At 46.8% G+C, this 12,202-nt stretch overlaps 1 protein-coding gene across 1 annotated transcript in view; it reads left to right on the top strand.

Annotated features, from left to right (window-relative positions):
- LOC120802486 (rap1 GTPase-activating protein 2-like) overlaps positions 1 to 2,920 on the top strand; it is a 46,103-nt gene extending 43,183 nt beyond the window's left edge. The window contains exons 20-24 of the mRNA XM_040150363.1: positions 2 to 89; positions 228 to 294; positions 430 to 500; positions 1,722 to 1,755; positions 2,668 to 2,920. Coding sequence (XP_040006297.1) covers positions 2 to 89; positions 228 to 294; positions 430 to 500; positions 1,722 to 1,733 — 238 coding nt within the window. The 3' untranslated portion in view covers positions 1,734 to 1,755; positions 2,668 to 2,920. The remainder of the gene's footprint in view (position 1; positions 90 to 227; positions 295 to 429; positions 501 to 1,721; positions 1,756 to 2,667) is intronic.
- The last annotated feature ends 9,282 nt before the right edge of the window (positions 2,921 to 12,202 follow it).

Here is a 12,202-nt window from a genome sequence, read left to right as displayed (position 1 = left end):
GGATTCACGTGAAGAAGGAGAGCAGTAAGATTTCCAGATCAACATCCAGCACCTGCAGCTTCAGCATCGCTGCTGAGGACACACACCTGGTGAGACGCCACTGGGGAACTGGGGACATTAGATATTCTCTCCGCCACCCCAGTATCAGGAAGCACGCACACAGTTCACGTCTGATCCAGTGTGGAAAGTCACTACTCTGCCCTCTCCCTCTCTCTGTCTGGCTTCAGCTCGCTCAGGCTGCAGCGGCGGAGGGTCAAAGTTCAAGTCCGCTCGGCGTCTGTCGCAGTCCCACAGGTTGGGTATAGCGTCCGCACACAGCCTGGCTCCTGCAGCGTTCACACAGTCAACATTTCTGCTGATCCCGCGTGTCTCTGTGGTATTCACCTCCCGCGTTCTGCTTCCTGTTGTTTCGTGTCTGTTCACTTTCAGAGATGAAGAATAAAAACTCTCCCAGATCCAACCTCAAGTTTCGCTTCGACAAGCTGAGCCACTCTGCTGCAGTAAGTCTGTGTTTCTACTGGGGCTGTCAGCGGGACGGACGCCACGGGTGTATTCAGTATATTTTCAAAAAGTTCAGAAGTTCTTTCAAATGTCCAGTGTTTCCACTCAGCTGAAAAACAGGTGGGTGGAAAGACGCCGAAAGTCAGAAGCTTCTGATTCAGGCAGAAAAAATGAAAAAATATCGCAGAGAAGCTGAAATCACAACACGGAGCGAAGACCTTTTACCTCTTGACCAAGTTCTGTTTTCTGCTTCACGAAGAAGCAAAAACTCTGAACTTTTTTCTGCTTGAAATCAAGAAGCCAAATTTTCAAAAGGTTTTGGACTCTGTTCCTTCAATGGTCAGATGAATTTATGTGGATTTACTTTTCCTGTGAGTGTCTCCGCTGATCACAGCGTTTACCGTAAACTCGACCGAGTTTGGTCTGATGCTGGAATTGTGCTTTTCCAAAGATAGACCGAAAAGTGAGAGAGAATTTGACGTAATTAAGAACTAATTAGAAATCATGAATAAAATGTGACAGAAATATCCAAAAGATAGTGGCGGCATTACAGGTGTGCATACCAGCACGCCTGAGGGATGACTGGCCCCGCTTCCTTCCGTATAGAGAAGATCAAACCTGTCAGGTATTCATGAATTGGAGAATTACATTTGGAGAAGCTGCTAAAAGATGATGGAGAGAACGTGGCAAGAACACACGTTTAGATTAAACCCAGATATTTGGTCATATGTATCCAGACGGCTCGGGAGGCCTGAATGAAGCTTATGGGGCTTAAAGGGTTTGTATCGGTCCAGAAATATTATGGCTAAACAAATAGGGAGGCTTCTCGGAGTAATGTAACGCTAGTAGAGCCCGATCCTCACACTCCGGCCGATGTCCACGCTCTAATCTCTGCACTTTACATCGCCAGTGGAGTTTTTATCCTCGTGACAACAAGGTCCTCATCTTTGACGATGCAGCGTCCTTCCCCGAGCCGCTGGGGATTTTGAGAAGCTTCTCTTCTGCATGGTTCGGCGTTAATCCGTCCATTACTGGCCGTTAACGCGACGCAGACGCTTGGCAGGGTCAGCGGGAGGAAGAGAGAGAATTCTCTCATTAAGTTAGAGTTGAAGATAATCCGACCAGAGCCCGACAACACACACGACCTGCTACCGAGGCCCGAGGGGTTCTGATGAACAGCTGTGATGTTTTCTGCCTCTAATACTTCTCTCTGTCGTCAGCAGGGACATTAGACTGTGAGGACGGCAGCGGGAGGTATGTGCTGATGCATGAAGGGTCTTTATTTTACACTGAATAAATTATATATATACGTGTCTAATGTAAGTTTTATTTATAAAGCATCACAATCTGCAATCACAAAGTGCTTCACAAGGCAGACACGAAAGGGAGAGCGCGAGCGGCAGGATGGTCATTAGACGTGTTTGTGTCTGCGTGCAGCTGTGAGGCGACAGAGAAATCAGCAGACGGAGTGTCGCCTCAGGGTGTCATTTCCACCGGAAGATCCTGTTCTCTCGCCTTCACTTTGATAGTTTCCGGTCTCTCTGAGCGTCGTCCTCCGGGCGAGAGACGGTGGGAGCCGATAGAAATGCTGATTCGCTCGTCCGACTGTCTTCAGTCGGTACTGGGCTCAACGAGCGTCAGTGTGCGCTCCGACCCTTTCAGACTTTTCCGTTCTCCTAAAAAGACGCTAGAATTAAACATCAGGCGAAGACCAAAGGATTTTGAGTTACAGATGTTAACACAAGGCAGCATCTCTTCTTTTTTCTTCTTATGTTACCATTATGCAAAGTAATATTGACCTCTAACTAAATACATACACGCACCTCTGAAACCAAACCTGTGCCCTCGATCTCACTCCAACACGATCCTGACCCGTGAAACGGTTCAGCACTTTGGTCCAGAGTGAGACGTCCCGACAAACACTGAGCAGAGGACGAACCTGTTGACTCTGGTCGTCCCACAACAACAACACCAAAAAAAAAAGGATAGAGAGATTTGCTCTGCGCTGCCGTCCTGAGGTCAAACCTCTTCGCTGAGACCAGCTGGCTCCTCAGGGACAACATGCTGGAAGAAAACTGGAATCTGAAGCAGAAGCTTTTGTTGTTTGTTGCAGTCAGAGGCTTTGATTTAGTTTCTCATCTCTTTCTTTTCTTTTGTGATTTCCAGAATAACGACGAGAGATTGAGGCAAACATCAGCCTCCACGTAGAAGAGGAAGAGGAGGAAGACTGTCACCTGAAAACGCCCACACAAACTCACACACACACACGTCGGTTTTTCTATTCAGTAGCGTTCAGTAGCCCCTCACCCCTACCCTGACCTAAACCTGGATCTAACCCGGACCCTAAAACCAGGTCTGAACCCTCAAACAGCCCTTTGAAGGTGTGAGGACCGGACAAAACGTCTGGTTTCAAAATTGGTCACAAAATTTGCCTACACAACGTTAGAAAGACATGTAGACACACACACACACACACACACACACACACACACACACACACACACGCACACACACTGAGGATAAAAAGGGAAAACACTTAAACATTCCTCCTTCACTGCTGCATCTTTTCTGCTCAGAGGGAGTCAGACCTGCAGGACTGTGCATGTCGACAGAGTGAATCTGTGGACCTGAATGGTACACAACACACACACACACACACACACACACACACACACACACACACACACAGCTGAGCTGTGGTTGGTGTCTCTCCTCAGGCCCTTTTACATAGAGAGCAAATTTCAGGCGTCATTTAAAGGGTCACTCCGTCAGATTTACTGGTCCCGCTCAGTCCTCAGCCTGTGAAAACAGGTGTATAATGTCTGTGAACAAGGAAAGAACCTGGTGATGTCTCGAGCTGATCTTAAGTTCTGGTGTCGGGGACGATCCAGGCAGATTTTAACGGATTGGTATCGGCTAAAATAACGCAGATCCATATCCGGTCCTGTCTTCTGGAAACATGCACTTTTAGCTGGCGCTAACCGTCGTTGGCGGCAGGTCACGTCGGCCTCCAACGGCTGACGTCGATTCCTCGTCGGGTTTGTGCGCTACACAAGCTGCGGTCTGTACTCTGACAAAGATTGTTGAGGAGGTGGAAGAAGCGTCACTCTGTAGCACCACTGTAGAGCCGCGAGTGGACTGAGGGCTTCTGTTGCTCCAACAACTCGGCCAGAGTGACACATCATCTCTCTGGCTGATCCGGGGTCACATGGTTCCACTCAGACTTTCCTTAACATTGTTTTCCTAATTTAAACTTGTTGGTCTGAAGCAGGGCCCTGAATATCTGGATCAAGTAGCTCGTTAAAAATAAACCGTGTCAGATTAATTAGATAAGGGGCACAAGTTATTTCAGTGGGTCACATTTTATGGACATTTAAGTAAAAATCAATACATATTGGATCGGACTCGGTCTCAGCAGACGCCCAATATTAGAGGACTCGGATCAGGATCAGGGCCAAAGAAACGTGATCGGAACTACCCTGCGGATGATGTCATAGCGATGTAATCGGGGTTATCCCAGACTACACACATCTAACATGCGGTCCGCAGGGTCGTCCCGATCAAGCTTCTTGGACCCGGATCCTGATCTGAGTGCTTTAATATAACCTGCTGATCCAGAGTCTGTTTCCCTACATGTTGATTAAACCTGTATCTGACACATTGAAATAACAGCTGCAGAAACTCAATCTGACCCGAGCCGTTTGATCCAAACACTGAAGCTCCTGATTCAAAACTAGAGAGTCGATGGGTTTGAATCATCGATCGGAGATTGAGAGAAGTTTTTCTGGAGAAGGATTTAAAATGAAGGGATCCTCTAGAGAGGAGCCGTCGGAACTACGGACACGCTCCGATTGTACAGCGGTGTTACGGAGCGGAGCCTCTTCACTCCCAGACGATCTTCGGCCGAGTTCAGACGACGACGCGTTTCATTTCGTTCTGGCGTCGAGTTACCGACAGAACCGACATTAACCGGCGAAGCTGATGTGACCTGAGGCTGAGAAGCCGCCGCTGAAGGTTTCCACTCTCGGCTTTGATAAAGAAGAGGAGAGAGAGCGGATCCGTTAACGACAGAGTTCAGCAAATTGGAACAGCGTCAACCACTGCTGTAATTTTCCTCTTCATATTCAGTGAAACGCTTCACTGCAGAGCTGCAGCAGCAGCAGGTTGAGGTGACGAAACACAGTGGAGTTCAGTTAAGAAAGGATCAGATGCTGATCGGCTTTATTTCATTAAAATACGCCCGGATCAGCCCCAATATGGCCGTCGAGTTTAAAGACGTGGCTGTTGACCAATGAAAGAAACTGTCCGGGTGCATTATGGGAAACGTAGGATCCAGTGTTGTGGGAGTTTGACTTGAAACTAGAGAATAAAAGTCAGGATATGTCCACATCCGCTGCACAGATTTGGATCATCTGTCTCTTGTGAGCCCCCCAACTTTATGGGAGTGCAGTACTAAATCTTTGGAGTACTCCTTTAAAAAGCAATGTACATGCAGCGCAGATTTCATTCTGATGAAATGCAGAATGTTTCATTCCTCCATTTGTCTCCGAGACAAAAGATTCAGACGTGTTCTTAGACAGAGTCCATGACGGTGCGCAGGTGCTGGTGCGACCCACAGCCTGTTTTCCATGACTCAGACTAGATTCCCCTCAGCAGACCCTCAGGGTCCCCTGATGGGTCTGGACTGGTTTCTGTCTGCCGATACAGAGTTCACCTACCTGCCATAACGGACTCAGCTGATACCAGAGTGAGTTCCTCAGACTCTCTCTGGTCCGCTCACCGTGGGAAGCTTCAGTGACGACACCAGGGAAACTGTCTTACGTTTATGTTGCAGTCAGTGCTGGAAAGTAACTCAAGTACTGCAGTTAAGTACAGTATTGAGGTACTGGTACTACTTTAAACTTCTACACGGCTACAGCTCAGAGGGAAACATTATGCTTTTTACTTTTCACGGTATTTATTTGACTTTAGCTGTGGTGACTTTGCCGATTCAGGTTAAGAACCCAGAATGTTCTCCACAGATAAATTCTCTTGTTTGGTTGTAGATCAAGACTTTTATTGATCCCCGGGAGGAAATTCACAAACCACCCAGCTGTATATAGAGTAAATAAAATGAGCTCTGCCTTTATCAGCTTCAACATTAATGTGATGTACATTGGTGCATGAATAAGTATAATCCAGTGATATGATACACATTATTCTGAAAGGGTCAGTTCTGCATAATCAGTACTCCAACTTTTAGTACTATAAGTATATTTTGATGCTCATACTTTTGTACTTTTACTAAGGTGACATTTTCAATGCAGGACTTTTACTTAAAACAGAGTATTTCTACACCGTGGTATTAGTACTTTGAGACTTGAGTAATCTGAGTACTTCTCCCATCACTGGTTGCAGTAGGTATAAATAAAGTAGATGTATATTTATCACATATACGTGCGGTTTATTCTTGATGTTCTCTATGTAAAAGGTCCATTAACGCTTTTCTGAAGGACTTTTTGTCCTGTATTGTCCCGATGTGGAGTGGAAATCCCCCACTGGCTTCCCACCTGCGAACACGGCCAGTTGTGTTTGATGGCGCGCGCCAACCTTCATCCTCATCGTCATCTTCATCTTCATCAACTTCACAGAACAGCTGTATGCTTGCAAAGGTGACTCTTTATTTTAAGTCCCGTTATTTAGTGTTTACAGCAGAAGCGGTTTATAAAGACGTAATAACTGGTTTGTTTATCCTGTATAATCGGTTTATAAAGATGTGGTAACTGGTTTCTGACAGACTCTGGTGCAGCTGTGACCAGATCTCAGTGTTTATCAGCGTCTCTGTTACCAGCTCCAACTCCTCCGTCAGTGGAGGCTGCTGGATGAACAGACGATGAACCACAACACAGTAAAATAATATGAAATTTGTCTTCATGGGGGAAAATGTCTGTACAATTACAGCTAATTTAGAGTGTGTTGTAACCCACTGTTGACATCTTTGTGTACTGCTTCTGAATGCTAAACACGGGGACTTGAAGTGTTACCTCTGAAGTCCGTTGCACCTGTAGCCACACCCACCGGTGACGTCACAGGGTACCGGAGTACACCTCTACATCACGGCACCGGGTCAGCTGCTGTTAGGTCGCTCCTGCTCTTCCCGTCAGCAGCTGGGACTGAGCCGTGATATTTTACAGAGCACGTGATGTCGAACGTGTTGGACAGATATCGACGTGAACGCGGCCTGCAGCGGTCGAGCTCCGTTTACGGAACACCTGCGGTCGCCTCACTGCCGCACGGCTACAGTCGCCTCCAGAACAACCTTCGTGGACATTGCTGATGAACCAAACTCTGATTTGGTGAAAACAATCGAGGTATTTGTCAGTTTCTCTCAGACTGTGTCTCAGGCTCAGACCGCACACTGATCCTGCTGTGAAGTTTACAGACCGTTTCCGGCCGATTTTTTGAGGCTGCTGCAGACGGACACTGTTGTCCCACAATGCACTGCACCAAGAAATGTTAAAATAAATCAAAGTGAATGTGAATGGTGCTGAAACAAACTGAGAACGATATAAGAAAAAGGTTTTAAATCCATTGTCTGTCTCACACTGTTTTCTATTAGTATCAAGGCTGGATCACCAACCAGGCACAGCAGCCAACTCCCCAGGGGCCCCAGACCCCCAGGGCCCCAAAAGCCCCAGGTTCACGCCATCTCATTTGGGTCCATAGAATCCGACTAATCGCAAATTAGTTAGAAACGTGCACCACCGAAGTAGAATATCAACTATGACGGGTCCTCCATCTGGTGGTTCTGGTCTGTGTCAGATTCTACTTTTTAGACCTGGAGTGTTTTAGTTCATATTTGTCCAAGGGAACAGGTTCGAACGTCTTGTTGTGTCTGAGCAACAGCCTGAAACCCACAGATGTTGAGTTCACCGTCACAGAAAACTGGGAAATATTCACATTTCAGAAACTGTTACCGGTGAAGTAAAAACGAATTAGACGATTCATCGATTATTCTATTATTATTCTGTTGACTAGTGGATTAATCACCTAATCATTTCTGGGGTGGTGGTTGTTTTAATGGTGCCTGAGGAAATGATGACACTAACAGGCATGTTCAGGGGCCCAACAACAAGTCTTTGCCCCGGGGCCCCTCAGGCGGTTAATCCGGCCATGATCGGTGTGTGGTGTGGAAGTGGGACACAGGCAGAGATGCATACATCATGTGTCTCTCATGATTATCATTATTTTTGAGACCTTGTCTCATCATTCGCGGTCAGCTGGAGGGAAACGGTGTTTTCCGCTCGACACTGACGATGTCGTATTAATCAGGGACACTGAGCAGAACTGAAAGCTGATGTTCGCTCCAAACATCCTCCAGGAATCTACTTCTCTAAATGACAGTGTTTAGTCACGACAGGGAAAGCATAGCCTGATATATTCAGTTCTTTAGTTTGTAGTTTTAACAAATGCAACATGCGTCAATACTTGTTCCTCCTTATCAACAGATACGAACTTTAAAAAATGCGGCTTGAGATTACAGGTGGTAAACGTGGGATCTGCAGGTCTCTGCCTGAAATAAAAGAAGGTATAAAACTAGTCTTCAAATTGGTTTCCAAGCGTTCTCCGTCTTGTCTGTTGCTGCTGTCGGCGGAAATGTTGGATGTGAAATGTTTCTGTAAGTGGCTGCGTCTGTCAGGAGACGCTCTCCGCCTCCAAGTGTTTTTAGTAGAGAGCTCTGTCCCCAGTGGGACACCTGGACGACATGAGAACAGGTAAATCTCTTCTCAGTTAAACAACAAAACTGCATCACAGCGACATCTGGTGAGGAGAGGGAAGCCTGGACACTGAAACACAGAGCTGCACTTTAACATTTGCACACTTTGGAGAGAGTTTTGGAAAAGCTTCGTTTTTGGGGAGAAAACCTGAGTTTCAGTCTGGACGGAGGCTGAAACGGAGAGAAAAAGATGCTTCCACTAATGTAACCGCCGTGATGTGGAGGCAAACGCTGTCACTGCTGCTGCAGGAACTCTGATAAAACAACACAGAAAAATGAAGTGACTTCACCGTACTTTGAACAGGTTTCCTGCTGTGATGTTCGCAGTGAACATTCACCTTCATGTCGCTCTGGATCTGACAGACTCTCTGCCAAGTACTGTAAATGAGGTTTCTTCCTTTCTCTCCCTGGGAGAGATTCAAACGACGTCTGTACGTTCACACACACTCGGTCAGTAAATGTCATCGTCGCGGTCAAACTGTTGACCGAGACCGGTTCAGTCAGCAGTTGGTCGTTTTCACCAGAGCCGCGGGTCAAACCTGGAAGAAGTTTCACGTCAGAAAGCAGAAACAACCCTGAGATACAGATATTTACTCGACGTAAACGTCACATGTCTTGTCATTGACAGGTTCGACCCAGAGCTGTGTTGAAAATGACACCGTGTTAAAATCCTGGAAAAAGAAGCGTAACTGCCGTTTGATGCAAAAACCGACAGAAAACTGATGTATATTTGCACTAAAATGACACAAAGCTCTGTGGATGTTATACATATATATATGTATATTCATGAATATTAAATATATACAGACTGAACCAGGGCACTGACTGAATACTAACTGAACTGTAATTGTCTTGATGGCACTGAAAGCACAAACTCTGTTCTCCTCTTCTTGCTCTGATTTTAGGTGTAAATCTCTTTTTCTGTGTCTTCAGATTTTTGCATAATAAGAGTAATAATTTATTTTGAAAGGGGGATGATGAGAGGGAGGATGTAGCATAAAGACAAAGATGTCTGCGTTTGTCTTTAATGTTCTGCATCATGATGGAAATCTGAGATTTCTGTGATTCTGACATGAAAATCCGATGTTATAAAGCTTCTGCGGGACGAGACTTTTGCATCTTGTTTCACTGACTTTTGTGGTTTGTGTGTGTGTGTGTGTGTTTTCAGTGTGGAATCCGATCCCTCATCAGCTGCACCATGCTGTGTTGCTGGCAGACACATTCGGTGTGTTTACATGCACCGTAGTAGGACCGGCCGATAAAACGATCTCGGTAATAACGCTAACGATGATAAACTGATGAGTAACTAACGAGGAAGGCATCCGTGTGTGATCAGGCCGCAGGTGGGACAGGTGAAGGGCCAAAAGAAGGAAAAAAAAAAAACACCAACACTCTTGCAGAAACATGAAAACGAGTGACTGTGAGCAGACGAGGAAACTGGCGAAGAGAAGGTCAAACAACATCAGTGATGTGAAAATGCTTCTGGTTCCTGGAGCCGGATCCGCAGCAGAGTTCAATTCAATTCAATCGTATTTATACAGCAGCCAGATCATGTCAGAGGTTATCTCAGGTCACTCTTCATACAGAGCAGGTCTAGACCAGGACTCCTTATAGTTATATTTACAGAGACTCTGCGAGCCTGGCGGCGGAGGATTTGCTGCTCTGGACCTGTGTGACCAGACCCATCTCCCAGGAGAGAGGAGGGACAACCTGAGCAGATGTTTCACAGCTGGCTGCTCAGCTGGATCGACGGGGCCGGACGACAGAGGACTCAGAGAAGTCGTCACCAGCTGGGAGAAGCTGGACAGTTTGTCCTCACTGATCAGGTCCTCCAGTTTGATCAGAGTTGATCTGTCCCTGTCGTTACTGCAGATGTCGACCCGATGCAACAGAGTCCTGACGGCACCGGTTATAATCCAGACCCTGGATCTCTGCTCCTCCTGGGTGTCCTCGTGCTATCTTGTCTCTCGAGTTGGACAGAAGTGTGGACAGAGTCTTCTTTCCTTTTTCCATTTCGTCCTTCTTTCCGTCCGCCACGGTTTCTCTGTGGCAGGTGAGAAACTCTTGCAGTTTCTCCTGCAGGGCCACTTTCATCTCAGTCGCTGCGAAGTCGACTCGCTTCTCGGTTACTTTTCTCTTTTTGTGTCGTCTCGGTGGGAACTATGATTTCTTCTTCTGGCATATGTCCTTCACACCGTTGACTGCGATGTCCAAAATGTCAGAGGCAACAGAGGCCACTCCAAGGTGGGCAGGGATGATCTGTGCGGGCCTGTCATCAGGCTGAAAGAAGGCCAATAACTTTGCAAGAAGGCCCTTTAGTACCTGGACACAGGAGCCCTGAGACGCTGACAGGTCGCTGCTGACCTTCTCGGAGGACACGAGCAGCGGGTAAGGCTTCACATGAACATCAGGGTCAGACTGTGCCGACGGCTCAGGCTGATCTTCACTGGCGGGCTTCGGGCTGACGGAGTCCGAGCTCAGCCGGACTGAAGCTCCGCAGAGTCCGAACGACGCTGCTGTTTCCAAGAGGGCGTCCACGTCCCGAACCACTTCCTCGTCCGTTACATCAGCCAGAGTCTCACTTGCCAACGCCAAAAACTTCATGGCAGCAGGCGTGACCTCTGACCCTTCAGTCTCTCCACTGCCCCGGCTCTGAGCAGCCAGCACATGCAGACCCTTTCAGTTCAGTCACTTCACTACATATCCCAGCATGCTCCTGACTGGCGGCTGGGAGGTGGAGCTGCCCAATGATTGGACCAGGGCTTTGTTAGTGATTTCAAAATGTTTCTAGAGATCTCCGACCACCGGCCTCAGAATCACAGCAGAAGGTCTACAGAGAAGCAAAGACAGATTGACTAAGACTGACAGTTCCATCTGAAGTCCATTTAGTAGCTGTTCCGGAGCTTTTGATCGTATCACACGATCTTCCTCAGAAGATGGATGGTAGATGTTCAGACGTTCATTTTTCTGGGTCCTTTAAAGTTGGGGCTGAAACCTTATCTCAAGCTAAGATTTAAGCCAACGTGGACGAGGTGTTCAGGTGCCCAAAAAGGGAAACCATCCACAGTACCAAGGCAACAGGGCATCAGATGTGCTCATGAAGCTCAGGTGATGCAATCAAAAGCTCCGGTTCTAGAGATTCTACCAATGGACACGTGGTGACATTGTCTTGTCAAATACGAATTGGTCTCGTAACACCTGTTAATTTTATGTGCTGACAAAACAGATCTGACGTCACAGTGAAGCAAAAACCTACTACAGGACATTTTCACCGTCAGCTGATTCTACAAGAGGCTGAAAAATAGTTGAAGTCGATCAAAATTTTCCTGCTTCCACCATTATTGTTTTTACTTCAGGTCTGAGGCAAACGGGATCTGCCAGACTCTGGGTCACTGGTGATGTGATTTATCTTTGCTTAATGACTCATGTTTAGAAATAACATGTTAATCCCTGTAGGAGAACAAACTGGATGCGATTAAATACGAAGCAAGGAAGGAAGAAGAAGTTACATCCACAAATGTTTATGCAGGAGCCAGGGAACTGAAAGGTCAGAGGAACAAGTAAGACCAATGTAACCAGTCAGCGTGGAGTCCCGGCAGTTGAGTCATTCAACACGAATGTTACAGGGTTTCTGCAGCTTTCACCAAATTACCTTTCAGACTTTTGAAGACCTGTTTCATTCCTCGTAGAAGGCATTTTAAAACCCCTTTCTCAGTGGCACTGGTCGAGGCCTGCAGTTATTTAGTATTATTGTTAACTGAGAACATGAATTTATTGAGCAGCTGTATATGTACAAATTCCTCAGGCCCTCGGCCAGAGAGTCTCCATGGGAGGCCACTGTTCGTTCTCTCTTGTCAGAAAGTCACAGAGACCTCAGTTCAAAGGCAGGAAGACAGGAAGACAGGGAGACACGAAGACAAGAAGACACAAGGACAGGAAGACAGG

The sequence above is a fragment of the Xiphias gladius genome, chromosome 17 (genome assembly GCF_016859285.1).
Source record: "Xiphias gladius isolate SHS-SW01 ecotype Sanya breed wild chromosome 17, ASM1685928v1, whole genome shotgun sequence".
NCBI lineage: Eukaryota > Metazoa > Chordata > Actinopteri > Istiophoriformes > Xiphiidae > Xiphias > Xiphias gladius.
This window is presented reverse-complemented; position numbering and strand designations above follow the sequence as displayed.